This window comes from Euprymna scolopes, chromosome 34 (assembly GCF_053919585.1).
Source record: "Euprymna scolopes isolate OS-2025 chromosome 34, ASM5391958v1, whole genome shotgun sequence".
Classification (NCBI taxonomy): domain Eukaryota; kingdom Metazoa; phylum Mollusca; class Cephalopoda; order Sepiida; family Sepiolidae; genus Euprymna; species Euprymna scolopes.
The window spans coordinates 5274829-5291139 of NC_136515.1; the positions used below are offsets into that span (position 1 = coordinate 5274829).

The following is a 16311-nucleotide window of genomic DNA, read 5'->3' on the forward strand; positions in this document are numbered from 1 at the left end:
GTGTATGTATATCGAGACAATGGCAAGTGTATGTATATCGAGACAATGGCAAGTGTATGTATATCGAGACAATGGCAAGTGTATGTATATCGAGACAATGGCAAGTGTATGTATATCGAGACAATGGCAAGTGTATGTATATCGAGACAATGGCAAGTGTATGTATATCGAGACAATGGCAAGTGTATGTATATCGAGACAATGGCAAGTGTATGTATATCGAGACAATGGCAAGTGTATGTATATCGAGACAATGGCAAGTGTATGTATATCGAGACAATGGCAAGTGTATGTATATCGAGACAATGGCAAGTGTATGTATATCGAGACAATGGCAAGTGTATGTATATCGAGACAATGGCAAGTGTATGTATATCGAGACAATGGCAAGTGTATGTATATCGAGACAATGGCAAGTGTATGTATATCGAGACAATGGCAAGTGTATGTATATCGAGACAATGGCAAGTGTATGTATATCGAGACAATGGCAAGTGTATGTATATCGAGACAATGGCAAGTGTATGTATATCGAGACAATGGCAAGTGTATGTATATCGAGACAATGGCAAGTGTATGTATATCGAGACAATGGCAAGTGTATGTATATCGAGACAATGGCAAGTGTATGTATATCGAGACAATGGCAAGTGTATGTATATCGAGACAATGGCAAGTGTATGTATATCGAGACAATGGCAAGTGTATGTATATCGAGACAATGGCAAGTGTATGTATATCGAGACAATGGCAAGTGTATGTATATCGAGACAATGGCAAGTGTATGTATATCGAGACAATGGCAAGTGTATGTATATCGAGACAATGGCAAGTGTATGTATATCGAGACAATGGCAAGTGTATGTATATCGAGACAATGGCAAGTGTATGTATATCGAGACAATGGCAAGTGTATGTATATCGAGACAATGGCAAGTGTATGTATATCGAGACAATGGCAAGTGTATGTATATCGAGACAATGGCAAGTGTATGTATATCGAGACAATGGCAAGTGTATGTATATCGAGACAATGGCAAGTGTATGTATATCGAGACAATGGCAAGTGTATGTATATCGAGACAATGGCAAGTGTATGTATATCGAGACAATGGCAAGTGTATGTATATCGAGACAATGGCAAGTGTATGTATATCGAGACAATGGCAAGTGTATGTATATCGAGACAATGGCAAGTGTATGTATATCGAGACAATGGCAAGTGTATGTATATCGAGACAATGGCAAGTGTATGTATATCGAGACAATGGCAAGTGTATGTATATCGAGACAATGGCAAGTGTATGTATATCGAGACAATGGCAAGTGTATGTATATCGAGACAATGGCAAGTGTATGTATATCGAGACAATGGCAAGTGTATGTATATCGAGACAATGGCAAGTGTATGTATATCGAGACAATGGCAAGTGTATGTATATCGAGACAATGGCAAGTGTATGTATATCGAGACAATGGCAAGTGTATGTATATCGAGACAATGGCAAGTGTATGTATATCGAGACAATGGCAAGTGTATGTATATCGAGACAATGGCAAGTGTATGTATATCGAGACAATGGCAAGTGTATGTATATCGAGACAATGGCAAGTGTATGTATATCGAGACAATGGCAAGTGTATGTATATCGAGACAATGGCAAGTGTATGTATATCGAGACAATGGCAAGTGTATGTATATCGAGACAATGGCAAGTGTATATATATATATCGAGACAATGGCAAGTGTATATATATATATCGAGACAATGGCAAGTGTATATATATATATATCGAGACAATGACAAGTGTATATATATATATATCGAGACAATGACAAGTGTATATATATATATATCGAGACAATGACAAGTGTATATATATATATATCGAGACAATGACAAGTGTATATATATATATATCGAGACAATGACAAGTGTATATATATATATATCGAGACAATGACAAGTGTATATATATATATCGAGACAATGACAAGTGTATATATATATATCGAGACAATGACAAGTGTATATATATATATCGAGACAATGACAAGTGTATATATATATATCGAGACAATGACAATTGTATATATATATATCGAGACAATGACAATTGTATATATATATATCGAGACAATGACAATTGTATATATATATATCGAGACAATGACAATTGTATATATATATATCGAGACAATGACAATTGTATATATATATATCGAGACAATGACAATTGTATATATATATATCGAGACAATGACAATTGTATATATATATATCGAGACAATGACAATTGTATATATATATATCGAGACAATGACAATTGTATATATATATATCGAGACAATGACAATTGTATATATATATATCGAGACAATGACAATTGTATATATATATATCGAGACAATGACAATTGTATATATATATATCGAGACAATGACAATTGTATATATATATATATCGAGACAATGACAATTGTATATATATATATCGAGACAATGACAATTGTATATATATATATCGAGACAATGACAATTGTATATATATATATCGAGACAATGACAATTGTATATATATATCGAGACAATGACAAGTGTATATATATATCGAGACAATGACAAGTGTATATATATCGAGACAATGACAAGTGTATATATATCGAGACAATGACAAGTGTATATATATCGAGACAATGACAAAAGTTGTTAAGACATTATATAGACTGAAAATCACATTTGATGACCGACCGCAAATATATAACAAGCAACCTTTTGTGCTCCGAAAATCTAAATTGGGGGCCAGGCTTTGTCGGAAGAAAACGCTAACTTAGAGGAATCAGTACTTATACACTTATTGAACCGTGCTGAAATAATTATTTAGAAAGTTATTCTTAGCATGGGGAGAGGTGTGTGTTTTGTAACTATTCTGTACTTTCATCTAACAATTTAATAAAAAAAGATATCGTAAAACTTTAATCTAACTTGAAAATACTATTTAAAAATAGCGTGGTCCAATAAGTGCGTAAGCACTGAAGAATCTATTGCATAAAGAAAAGTTATGTGTGTATGTCCAGTTAGAGTGAAGGAGATTGGGGAAAGGGCGGGGAATAAGATGAGGCAAGGGGGAAAGAGAGAGGTAGAGCAATAGAAGTTTTAATAGAAAAGCTGTTATACTTTTGCCCTGGGCAATGCCGGGTAATCCTATGACACTATGTTCAACTGAAAAAAAATACACAGAAAAAAATCTTTTTAATGCATGTACCCATCACATAAAAACATTGTCATGTTCCAAAAGTCATAAATTTGTGACACTATGGTCGACTGAGGTTGTTGAATATTGAAGAGGTAGGAAAAAAACAAAGGATGACAAAAAAAAAGAAGTAGGTTTAGCGAGTAATAAAAAAACTTTTCAATAAACAATGAGTTGGAATTTGTTCTTAATACAAAGAGAAATAAGGGTAGGGTTTAAATTAGGGTGTGACGAATGGTGATAGTAAAAGGATTAAACACTGGACTAAAGATTGAACAATGCACAAATAGGTATTTTGGTAGGAGGGCTACTTGATGGGGGAGGGAGTATTAGTTGGACGCTTAGTTAGTTGAGGCCTGAACTCTGAGGTGGGCAGTTGGTCACTCGGAGGTTCCCTGAGGGAGATTTAAGGTGAAGTTGAAGTTGGATGAGGGTAGATCAGACTGAGAAGTAAATCACTGGCGATTGAGTGCAACCAGACAGATCAATGTTGAAGTTGCTACTTTCGGGTGACGCTGTGTATCACACATGCACACACACAACATATATGTGAAGTATCGGTGTCTGTGTTTTTCTTGTATCCCCCCCCCCCATGTTTATTTTATTTTTATATTTGTGAAACTATTCCCACCGACGGTCGCCAGTGTGAAAAAGATGTTGACACGACCAGAACTAAAAAGATGGTGAACAAAGCTGCAGCCTACAACTTTGTTGGTATTGTTTCAATTTGTGTAACAAAAAAATGTCTAAAATTTACTAAAAAAAAAATGATTCCTTCTTTGAAGGTCAAGTGGCCATTTATGACTTAATGTTCTCAAAATGCACATCTTTTAATGTTATTATGCTAAGGGAAATAACTCTGATGTTTGCCACAGATTTATTTCACTTACATAAAGTGTAGTATCTGTTCTTCAGATGCTGCACTTCTATTTCTTGTTCTCTTTCGGTGGAGGAGAAATCCTTCACAACTGAGACAATTTTTATTTTTGTACCTTTTCTCCACGTTAAAAAACGACCCTGGTGTCTAACTCTGTCCCGTGGGGGAGGCATAGTAAATAGGTACATCGATGGACAAGATGAAGTCACGTTTTCCTACCAAGATGAAGCGTTACTTTTTTTTTTTTTTATTTTATTTTTTTTTTTAAGTTCTTGTATATGATTTCGCAAAAATGTAGTTTTATTACTGAAAACATTTGTCTTTCCAATTGAAATTACGTAAAATTTGAAGCTCAGATATCTACCGTTGCCACATTTGGCGAGGTGCAGCTTGGAACACTCTTTTCTGCCTTGCAAAGTACAAAACCAACTATGAAATATAGTAGACTAGAGGGGGTACCCAGCGTTGCCCAGGTGGAGGATATTGGCACAAGGACGAAGCGATGTTAAGAATGGCTTCCACGTGGTTAAAATTTAAAAAAAAAAAAAAAGGATAGAGAAAGCTGGGTAATTAGTTTTCCACGCTAACCATCAGGCCAAAGAGGATCATGAATTCAATGAGTTGGTAATTAAGTTAAGAATCATAGGAGTCTCTATGCATGCACAGAAATGAATGTTGCTTTCAAAACTGGCCAGGGGCCAGGTAATCTTGGCGCTTTCTGTCTGTATTTGTTTTCCCACGAAAACAAAATGTGACACAATTTGCTTAAAAATGAAATTTTCTCAGTATAGAAAGGTTTCCCCCTCCATTGACAAGAACTAATCTCATTTTAGTGCAATGCTGGCCACCAGGCTGTTAAGGTGTCGTTTGTGTTTGAATAGTTATTGCTTTATACGAAAAACAAACAAACAAACAACGGGACGGAGACAATTTTTTTTAAAACTCTATCCAAAAAAAAAAAAAGATAGACAATATCAGTTTGCAAATCTGAGATATCCCGAAATCTAACCGACGCAAGAACCCTGACGCAAAAAGCCTTTTGTGGACATACACAAACATGCGAACCCATTTTGTCTTTTATATATATATATATATATATATATATATATAAGACTAGCGGGGGTGCCCAGCATTGCCTGGGTGTTTGGAGGCGTGTATGTTGGTGGGGGGGGGTTAATGTAGAACAAAATGGAAACTTGACCCTGTTTAAGTATAAAAAAAATGCGATTTTAAAAATTGAAAAAAAAAAAAAAACTTTTGTAGATGTAAAAGAAAAAAAAAAAAAAGGTGGGTTGGTGGCAGGTAGGCTCAAACCCGGAGCCTTGAGGCCAATAGGCTGACGACATACACCTGCGCGGAAGCAATGTAAGATGTTAAATTTAGCGATTAAAAGTTAAATGAGTTCAAATTGAGGTCAAACATTACGCTCTTCCGCAGTTAACTATTTCTGCGAGACAGTTTTTTAAAATTTTTTCTCTCCCCAACTTGTTGCCAGTCTTTCGCTACTTATACAAGAAACAGACGGAATTTAGTGGGAGTCTACCTCTTCTGCTTCTTACTGCCCTTTTCTCACAGGAGGCATTGCTAGTCTTTCTCTACTCTATCGTTATTTTTTTTCAAGCGGGTGCCTTACTAAACATCATTCCATACCCCCCCCCCACCCCAACAGAAAACTTGTCTAACTTCAACTACCGTCAATAAATTTCCATTCTTTTTCTGTGTGTACCTAGAACTAAGTGTTCATGAGCAAAGTTTCTTTCCTAGAATTGTTAATCTGTGGAACACAGTTCCCAGAGCTGCTTCCCGACTCACTACAACATTGTTGTTTTCAAGTCCAATGTAAACAAATTCTTGCTGAGCTGTCCTCTTAAATAATCAATCTCTACCAGTTACAGCAACTGTAACAAATCCTCTTGTTGTCTTAGCGTCTGCCTGTCCAACCAATAACCCTTATCCTCATGTGGCTTTTGAGCCTTGTGGTGACGGCATTTTAAAATAGGTATTAGACATCAATTAATAAATATTCTTCAAATTTCAGTCTCTTTGAGGTATTTTAAAGGGTTTTTAGAGAACATGATACAGTTTCACATATTATCAGTTATGTTCCAAAATAATGATCAGTTAATTAGTTTAGGGGTGTATTCTATTTGTACAAATATATAAATATAGCAAACTAAAGATAGTGTTCATCGATAAATGTTTTACCTGCCTTTTCTCTCTCTGATTCAGGTGTCGAGTATTCTGACCTCGTTACAAAAGAGCATTCATGCTGTCCTTCATGGACGGACGCAGCTTCCTGATTGGTTGAGTCGGGGTGTGAAGGTCAAGGCACTTGCGGACTCGTTCAAGCTTGACAGTGTGTCCAGACAAAAAGTTTCAGGTAAGTGAACACAGATTTTATTTCAAATTCATTTATATTTGAACTGCGCAAAAAATTGATCCCCCTTTGTAGAAAAGTGCCCAGTTTAGGCTAAGAGAATGAATGTTTTTGGCCAATTTTTCAATATTTGTCGTCCAAAGGGTTAAAACGATACCGACCTCGTGAAGATCTGTCGTCTCATACAAACACACACACACACACACACACACACACACACATATTTTGTCTTTTATATATTAGATAGATTAGCGGGGGTGCCTGGCATTGCCCGGGTGTTTGTAGGTGCAAAAGAAAAAAAAAATGTTTTGGTAGGGAGGTAGGCTCTAACCCGAAGCCTAAACTAAGGCAGAAAAAAAAGTGTGACACATTACTGCAACGCTAAGTGGGCAGGGGAGTGAGAATGGGTGAAATGAAACGTTTAAAAAAGCAGGTGGTTAAATGAACGTCAATGTGTGGGTTTTTTAGACCAAACATCACGCCAGAGAGAAATGAAATCACAGTACGAATTTTGTAACATAAAAGTCGCTGAAATAAAAGATAGATGACCTCGTTTCGTAAATCTGAGATATTATAATCTAGGGAGTATATAAAAAGTCGTAAGAATTAGTGACCCCTCCACCGCACTCCCTGGAAAAAAGCCCTTGGCGGACATAAAAAAAAAAAAATGCACACACACACATTTTCACTTTTATATTAGAGATTATTCGGACTACCATTTTCATCTTGACTGTTATTTTAACAATGTTGTCGGCGATGTAATCTCCGACCTTGTTCAGGTCTTTCTTGTCGAACTTGGGAATCTGCTTGGAATTTTTGGACAGAACCCTTTATCTAATTTACTGGAGTAAGTTCCGTAATTTGCAATTGTATTTTGAGTATTGCCCACACTGAGAATTGAACCCCCCCCCCCAGAAGAGTAACTTCCAACTGAATTTTTTCCAAGTATTTTATTTTTTTATGAAGCATGATTTTAAATATTCTGACTTTATTTGATTAATTTTGACTAAATTTTTTTTTTTTTTTTTTTTTTTCACAGCTCAGTCACATTGCGCTCTGGCAAGCGATGGGCGTTACTTGTATGTCCTCAATAAGCAAGGATTGTCCAAAGTGGGCTCAGGGTTTGGCGGCACCATCAAAGTAAGAATGCTATATTTTCTATCTCTACTATTATATAACAGGAACTTTGTGTGTATGAGTGCATTCCTTATGGACTCGAAAATGGCTGAATCGATTTTTATGAAATTTCACACAAATGTACTTTATGTGCCCGGCAGTGTTCTTAGATAGGTTTCGTATCGGAATGTCTTTGATAAGTATCGATAATCGAAATAATCTGATGAAAGAAGGAATAGGTGATTTTGACCAAAATTAACATCTTACACATTCTAACATCACAAGTGCATTTAAGAAGTTTTATTAACATATGAGCCAAATGGCCCAACATATAAAATCAACAGTAAGTTCTTTGATATGACAGGGGTGCATTCAAAATGAATGTTTCTGTTTAGAGCACAATTTCACAATGATACTTGACTTTTTCATTTGAAACTTCAATTCAAGCCATTATCATCACAGAACCAGTAATGCCAGACATATAAAATAAACAGTAAGTTCTTTGATATGACAGGGCTGCATTCAAAATGAATGTTTCTGTTTAGAGCACAATTTCACAATGATACTTGACTTTTTCATTTGAAACTTCAATTCAAGCCATTATCATCACAGAACCAGTAATGCCAGACATATAAAATAAACAGTAAGTTCTTTGATATGACAGGGCTGCATTCAAAATGAATGTTTCTGTTTAGAGCACAATTTCACAATGATACTTGACTTTTTCATTTGAAACTTCAATTCAAGCCATTATATATAAAATAATTTTATAAAATCAACAGTAGCTTCTCTACAGTGCAATGTAGACTACAATATATTGTGAACTTAGTCACTGCGAAAGGCATGTGAAGCTTCCTCCAGATGCATTGAGATGGGTCTCCTATTAGAGCAGGTAATCAATGGATTTGATTGAAAATTTCGGTGACAATAAAAAAAAAATATAGGAGTATGAAACATTCGTTGATCAGCATTCAATCCCGGGCAACGTCTGGTTACCCTGCTAGTATATATATATATATATATATATATATATATATATATGACGCTGTTACATGAAATCTGGTATGCTGAAAGCGAATATCAAAGCGGCAGGCAGGAAGAAAGACAACGATTGTAGTCTATCTACAAAAGCTTAATTCTCATAAAATTATGTACAAAATGTTTTTACAATTCTCATTCAGATTTTATAAGTTCTTTTCAAAGTCTCAACTCTCTTCACAGACAGTGACTGACGGATGGATGAGGTGGGGAGGGGTCCTCTCTCCAGGGAACGGCGGGTTTATACGACCTGTTCTCCCCGAATTCAACGAGCAATCTGTTTAATTTTAGAGCGCATCGACCCGATGTGGGTGGGGTGGAGGTCTCCCCAGCCAATCAAATCACTCTAAGCCCCAACGATCTGATACCCCATTCAAGACTAAAAATCCCATAACCTCCAGGTCATCAGCCATCACTCAGCCAGTACAATATGTTCGTCTAACATCCTCGCTTTTCTTGTTGAGTTTTTCCCAAATAACAAAATATCTCAGGTCTCCCCCCCCCCAAAAAAAAACAAACAAACAAATATATCCATTTTGACAGTGAATTAAAAAATATCTATATTTATCTTCTCTATCTTAAATCCTTGGGTCATCTGGCGTCACCCGGGAATACAAAGCTACCTCAGCGTAGTTCTAACGCTCCTCAATGGGGGGATTATGTTACAAAGTGCAGTTAGGTGTATTTTTCAGTCGCCCACATTGAGGATTGAACCTTCAACCTTCAGGAGAATATCACTTTTACAATTGGTTTTTCCAAGTACTGGGAAAAATCAATTGTAAAAATGACCTTCCCCTGAAGGTTGAAGGTTCAATCCTCAGCGTGGGCAGCCGAAATATATATTTGTGAATTACTTAGAACCTCTATCCAGTCATGGGTGATGGAACAAGTGCACGCTACCCCCGTAAAGTAAATAAAGGGTTCCGCTTGAAATTCCGTCCAAATTCCCGAGTTCGGCAGAAACCTTCCAGAGTTTGACAAGAGACCTATGAAGAAGCTCATAGGTTACATCGGCCGAAACGTTGTGAAAATCACACTCAAGATGAGAACAGTAGTCCGTTGAATTCAAATAATATGAATAATCAATCCTCATCTCCAAAATTCAGAAACGTCAGAAGAAAGTTTATTTGTATAAAATAAATGAAAAATTTATTTAAACAGTATATAAATGCTTAATACAACAAATAACACATTCAAAAATGTGATCACACACACACACACACACACACAATTTATATATATATATATATATGTATGTATGTGTGTGTGTATATGTATATATATATATATATATATATATATATTTAGTAATGTGATTGATAATTTAAAATTAAAATTAAAAATCTATTTGATAAGAAGGAACACAATTTATACTGTTAATTAATAAACTCTGAAAATGTTATTAATATTTGTTGATTTCTGAATTTTTGTAAATTTTGTAGCAAGGTGAGGGGGTCTGCAACTCTAAAACAGTCCCCCCTAAACTTCTGAAACGCTTTATTTAGAAACCCATTCTTAGCACAGGGATAAATAGTTCTAACTATTCTATACTTTCACCTAACAATTTAATAAGAAATTATAATTATATTGTACTAACGTTATTATTTAGAAATCTATTCTTAACATAGGGAGAGGAGGATGTTTTGTAACTATTCTGTACTTTCACCTAACAATTTAATAAAAAAGGATATCATAAAACTTGAATTTAACTCGAAAATAGTATTACAGAAATAATGCTGTAATTTTGTTTTATTTTGTTAAAAAATTGTTTTTTGATTTTAATTCAAACGACTTCACTCGACACCACATTTTTATTGAAGTAAAAACACTTTTAAATGAGTTAAAACACACAAACCACTTATCCAGTTAAATAAAAGAATAGCTAATCTTACCTATGATAACATTTATTGGGTTTGTTTTACAATCCACAGATACGAAAAAGTGCTCAAAAAAACAAAAATATAACAAATAAATGTTACCAAATGCAAGATAATTTACTCTTCTACTTATTTCGATAAATTTTTAGTATTGTAAATGTTTATTCTGTTTGAAAAACAAGTAGTGTTGAGCGTTACATAAGAACAAGAAAAAAATGACCGTGATGTCTCTTGAAATTCTTGAAGTCTCGACAATGACTTAAAAATAAAAAGTTATACAAAATAGTGGTAGAAACCCACCCAATAATTGTCACAGCATCTTAAAATTATTAAAATGAAAATTATGCTAATTAGTTTATAATGTACTTGAAAGCGTAATTGTAATCTGTACAAAATTTCCTTTAATTTGATATGCCATATTTTGTTAATTTCTTTGAATCGTGCCATAGCCGCCATCTTGGATTTCCCCGGTCGCCATCTTGAATTTTTCATGATTTGATAATGATAATGTCCATCAGAATAATATTTCATACGGTGATAAAGCCTTATCTACTATTTTTCTTAGCTGTTTTTATAATCTTTCTACTTAAAGCCATTAAAATGAAACTTAACTTGCATACTAATTAGCGTATTTATCAAGTGAGAAGGTCATAAATACAGCAATCTGAACTTTCGTAGTTAACATATTCAAAATTTCATCATAATACCTTAAAAGGTCTGAGGATAGAGCTTTTTAAAGATGGGTTAGTCTGTAAATTGTGCAAATTTCCTACCGTTTTCGGTCAGAAGCTTATATGCATTTGAATATGATTGACTTAAGACAAAATGTCAAGTGAACCACACATTTTTTGATACTTTGAATGGTCATAACTCCAGTTCTAATGGACTGAGTTTAAAAAAGTGAAAATATTATTTCTTTGTTTTTTTTTATGCTCTTTTCAATAATGCTTGATTTGAGTTTATTAAATGTAAACAAAAAAAAAATGGTGTGGTTACTTTAAGTAGGCATTCCATTCTTTCACAGGATCATATGCATAGCGACGCATTTATTATTGATGACTTATATGAAACTTTGTGGACAATGTTTCTAGGCATGAGTGAAAAGCAACAGACTCAATATTGTACAGAGTGGGACGATAAAATTGTCGCCCTAGAAAAGACATGATTCCATTCCATTTGATGAAAACCAATTTTCTTATTTTGTTGCAGATGATCTACTAGTTAGTTAGTTGTGTGCAAGTCCCAAGAGAGATAGGAGCCTTCTATCATGTCTGAAAGTGACACGATGTTCGATGAGCAAGATTGGAGGTGCGCCGCTGTACAACTCTTGCTCTCTATCGATACAAGTTATGAAACGATTGCTAGCACCCTCAAAATGCATCGTTGAATTGCCATAAATAACAGGGATATGCCCAGGGTGATGAAAAGTTTCCAGCCACGTTATGATTTTTGGTGTGGTTTCAAGTGAGGGCCACGTTATACCACCTTGAATATTCATAGTTGGCTTGAAAGTCAGCATCAAAGTGTACCTGGATGTGCCGAAGAGTGGTGATCCCCTGGGTATGGTAGACACTGGGTGTGGCAGCAAAACTCGGCGTTGGCCCATAAGTCCAAAGAGACCCAGGCTTGGCTTCAGAAAAGATGTTGTGACTTTGTACCCTTGTCTCACTGGCCCCACTCCCACTGACCTGGACCCGCTGGACTACATAGTTTGATCACACGTTGTGAACATCACCAACATGACCTCACACAACACTAAAGCAAGCCTAATTCTTGCCATCTGCCGAGTGTTTGCCAAGCTCCCAACGGCGCTTGTGGAAAAGGCATGCTCCAAGTTTTGGACCCATATCAAGGCAGTAATTGAGACTGAAGGCGACTACATTAAATAGATGTCAGCTCTACTACATAATCAAATTACCTGAATTGATTTTTTTTCAAATAAGTTTTAAAATAAAGTTGTAGTGCTGTTTTATTTAGGGTGATAACTTTAACGTTCCACCTTGTAGTGTCACTTTAAAATTAAATCTGTTGCAAAATGTGCTACTCATTAGGACAGGACTTTGAGCAGTTTTGTAAATTCGGTTGGATAACTTTTATGAATCGCTTTCTTGCCCTTTGTTTATGCAAAGCCACTTGAAATAAATAGGTTCTTTTCCAGAATTGCTTCTATACTGAAAAACCAAAAATAAAAGAAAGTCTGATGTACGTGCCCATGACAAAACAAAAATGTCATGTTCCCAAAAAATCACATAAACTGATCAAGCAGTTTTATTTTTATGAAGGAAATAATTTTTAAGAGATGAATGGGAACTCGTAAGCATTACAACATAAATCTAGTATGACTTATTGTTGAATTATCTCCCTTTGTTTCATGCCATTTTTTTTTTTTTCCCAAATGGTGTGCGAGACAGTCCGTGCTCGAATACTCATAAAATTTGATTTTAATTTTTTTAAATTTTTATTTTGGATAAGAACTAATACATTGATACAAAGTGTTAATTTTTTTTTTTTTTGTTGGTCGATTATTTTTCTGGTCAAGAAAGAATTGATTGAATTAATTTGCTGACATTTAAATTTTTTTTCAGGGTCATGTATATACGTGCAAAGATAATTTTGACACAGGCAAAGGTTGGCTAGCATATGCTGGGGTAAGTTTTATGACTTATTTATGTTTTGGAAGGTTTCATATTAGGGTTGATAATTTGCATGTTAAGATATGTCATCCACATGCAGTACTGTTTCGCTGTATCACAACTCATCAGTGTGGCTAGACTAGCAACTACCTCAAGCCAGGATTGAAACTCTACTGCTCAGGCAACAGCGCCTCTCATCATGAGGCTATTTGGCTGCTGTTGAGATGAGTATGTGAAATTACAATGTTAAACATTGTCCAAACGCCTAAGCTCCATTTGTTTACACAGAGAGCATTTCTTTGTAAGCTAGTGGCAGTTTGTTACGAGGGGTGTGCAATAAGTAATGCCCCTGACCCACTTCCAGTTGTCTGATCTAGCTGAAATTTTGCATGTGCAATGATTTATATCTCTACGGGTTATGTGACAAATTACAGCTCTGAACTAATTGTGGTTTCAGTTTTACATGTATTTGAATTGAGTCAGGTGTGAAATGGAGCCTGCTGAATGTCGAGCAGTGATCCGGTTTTTGTATTTGAAAGGACGCACACCACAGGAGACTTTTGATGAAATGAGAGAAACTTATGGTGATAATGCCTCATCATATGACCTTGTAAAATGCTGGCATCATGAATTCAAACATGGCCGGAAGTCTGTGGAAACAGCTCCCAGACCTTGTCGCCCCCCCCCCTTCTGCCATTGATGAGGCATCTGTCCGTCAAGTTCAGGCTGCCATTTTGGAAGATTCGTGCATTACTATTCGCCAAATAGCCCAAGATGTCAAGATTAGTACTCTGTGGAAACTATCATTCATGACCATATGCATAAGGTGTCTGGCAGATGGATTCCCAGGTTGCTCACACCATTCCAGAAGCGAGGATGAATTTGGAAATGTGCCAAGAAGATGAGTTAAAGCTTTTCAAAAGACTGATGACACAGGATGAAACCTGGGTCCATCACTATGATCCAGAGACCAAAGCCCAGTCAATGCAGTGGAAGCACTTGGACTCATCACCTCCAAAGAAGGCAAGGGTGCAGCCCTTTATTGGCAAGGTCATGCTCACAGTCTTCTAGGACCAGACCGGAGTAATGATGACAGATTTCCTGGCAAAGGGTACCACAATTACAGGAGCTTATTATGCTTCACTTTTGAGGAAATTAAGGGAAGCTATCAAAATCAAGAGGCAGGGCAAGATCAGCAAAGGTACCCTCCTCCTGTAGGACAACGCTCCGGTCCAGAACTCGCATGTCACCAGATAAGCACAGGTATATGGTTATGAAATCCTACCCCATCCTCCCTACTCTCCTGACCTTGCACACTCTGACTTTCACCTCTTCCCAGCCATGAAGTTGTTTTTGAAAGGAAAGTGTTTCCCAGATGATGCAGCCTGATTTCTGAAGTCACATTGTGGTTGGAGGACCAACTTGGGGTGTTCTACAAAAACGGTCTCCAGAGCTGCATCAAACGATGGGAGAAATGCATAACTCTGGGTGATTCCTATATAGAGAAAGACTAATAACTGTGCCAAGTTTGGTTGCTCTACTGCTATGGGAAGTGGGTCAGGGGCATTACTTATTGCACACCCCTCGTATTTTGTTCCCCAATATATCTAGCCCAAGATAGAGATCATTTATAGTCATTCGCATGCAGTACTATTTTGCTGTATCACAGCTCATCCGTGCGGCTAGACCAGCAACTACCTCAAGCCAGGATTGAAACTCTACCGTTCAAGTGACAATCAGTGCTTTTAACCGATTATATATAGTCATCCACATACAGTATTATTTTGTTGTATCACAACTCCTCAGTGCAGCTAGACAAGCACTTTTCCCAGCTGTGGATCGAACCTACAACCATCGAATTGACAGCCGGAAAACTAATCAACTGAGAAAACTTGATATTTGGAATTTGGAGAATTATTATACTACACATATTTATACAGGTCTGGTTGAATACCAGTGCTAAATTCTGCATATTCTTTTTTGTCCATTTTCTTTTTCAATATGGCGGGCTACTTTCTTGTGTTTTTCACCAAACGCACTTTCAACCAACATGGGCCATCTTCAGGTACTGTGATATACTGACTGTTCATTGGTGAATTGACTGATCAGATAATGCAATTGTAAACATTTGAGTATGCCTTCCCCATCCCCCCAAACTCATTCTGATGGTTAATGTTTTTTTGCTTGAATGAGCAATGCCTCAAGGATGGGTAGACGCAGGTCGCAATATTAGACGACCTTATATATATAAAGTAATATATATATATAAAGAACAAGTAGTTAATAAAACATGTTAAAAACACTTTGAAAAAGAGTTAAAAACATATTTAATTTTAAAAAGGAAGCACAAAATAAGTGAATAGTTCTTAATCTGCAGAGTTTGAGAGAAATACTTTCCTTCTCATCAGGATTTAGCAAAATGCGGGTTCGAATTTTGCTTGCTAAAGTATTTGATGAAACTACAAGTAAATCAGATTTTACTTGGTAACAAATAGTGAAGCAGAGGGAATATGGCGAAGAAAAAGGTGATTTTATGTGTGTGTGTATATATACATATATTTCAGTGTAATGCAATAAATCTACTAGTATGCAAATCCAGTGATTATTGGTCTTACAAAATATTATTGGCTGTAATATTTTATAAAGACAATTCAAGCTAAATGAAAATTGCTCAACATACCAGATAGAGCAAATAAATCATAATTTAGTAATTAGAATTTTATGATGTGAAATGGTTAAATTTCAAATCTAGAATTTTTAAGACTTTTAATTATGATTTTCTATTTTTATTGCCGTTAGCAAATTAGGTATAAACTATTTATAATGTTTGCTAATATTTTTTCCTCTGAGGAGATGAGTAGACATCGAAAACTCATAGGTTAAAGAAATATACTTATTGAAATGTATCCTTTGTCTTGCATATAAGAAAAATTCTAAATTTGACCATTTCACATCATAAAATTTAAATTACTAAATTATGATATATATATATATATATATGCACACACACACACACACACACACACACACACACATTGAGATTGCCCGATGTTTTGATAACACATCTATAGTGAGCCGTTATACCTACATCAAAACGCAGATTCCATGAACAAAGCTTCTTTCTTAGAACTGCACGCCT

The 16311-nt window shown here is 35.7% G+C and overlaps 1 protein-coding gene across 1 annotated transcript in view; it reads left to right on the plus strand.

Moving 5' to 3' along the window:
- The window catches only part of LOC145259046 (E3 ubiquitin-protein ligase MYCBP2-like), a 563294-nt gene that overhangs the window by 115872 nt on the left and 431111 nt on the right, over nucleotides 1-16311 (plus strand). The window contains exons 6-8 of the mRNA XM_080116672.1: nucleotides 6361-6511; nucleotides 7548-7648; nucleotides 13125-13187. Of these exons, the coding sequence (XP_079972798.1) occupies nucleotides 6361-6511; nucleotides 7548-7648; nucleotides 13125-13187 (315 nt within the window). The remainder of the gene's footprint in view (nucleotides 1-6360; nucleotides 6512-7547; nucleotides 7649-13124; nucleotides 13188-16311) is intronic.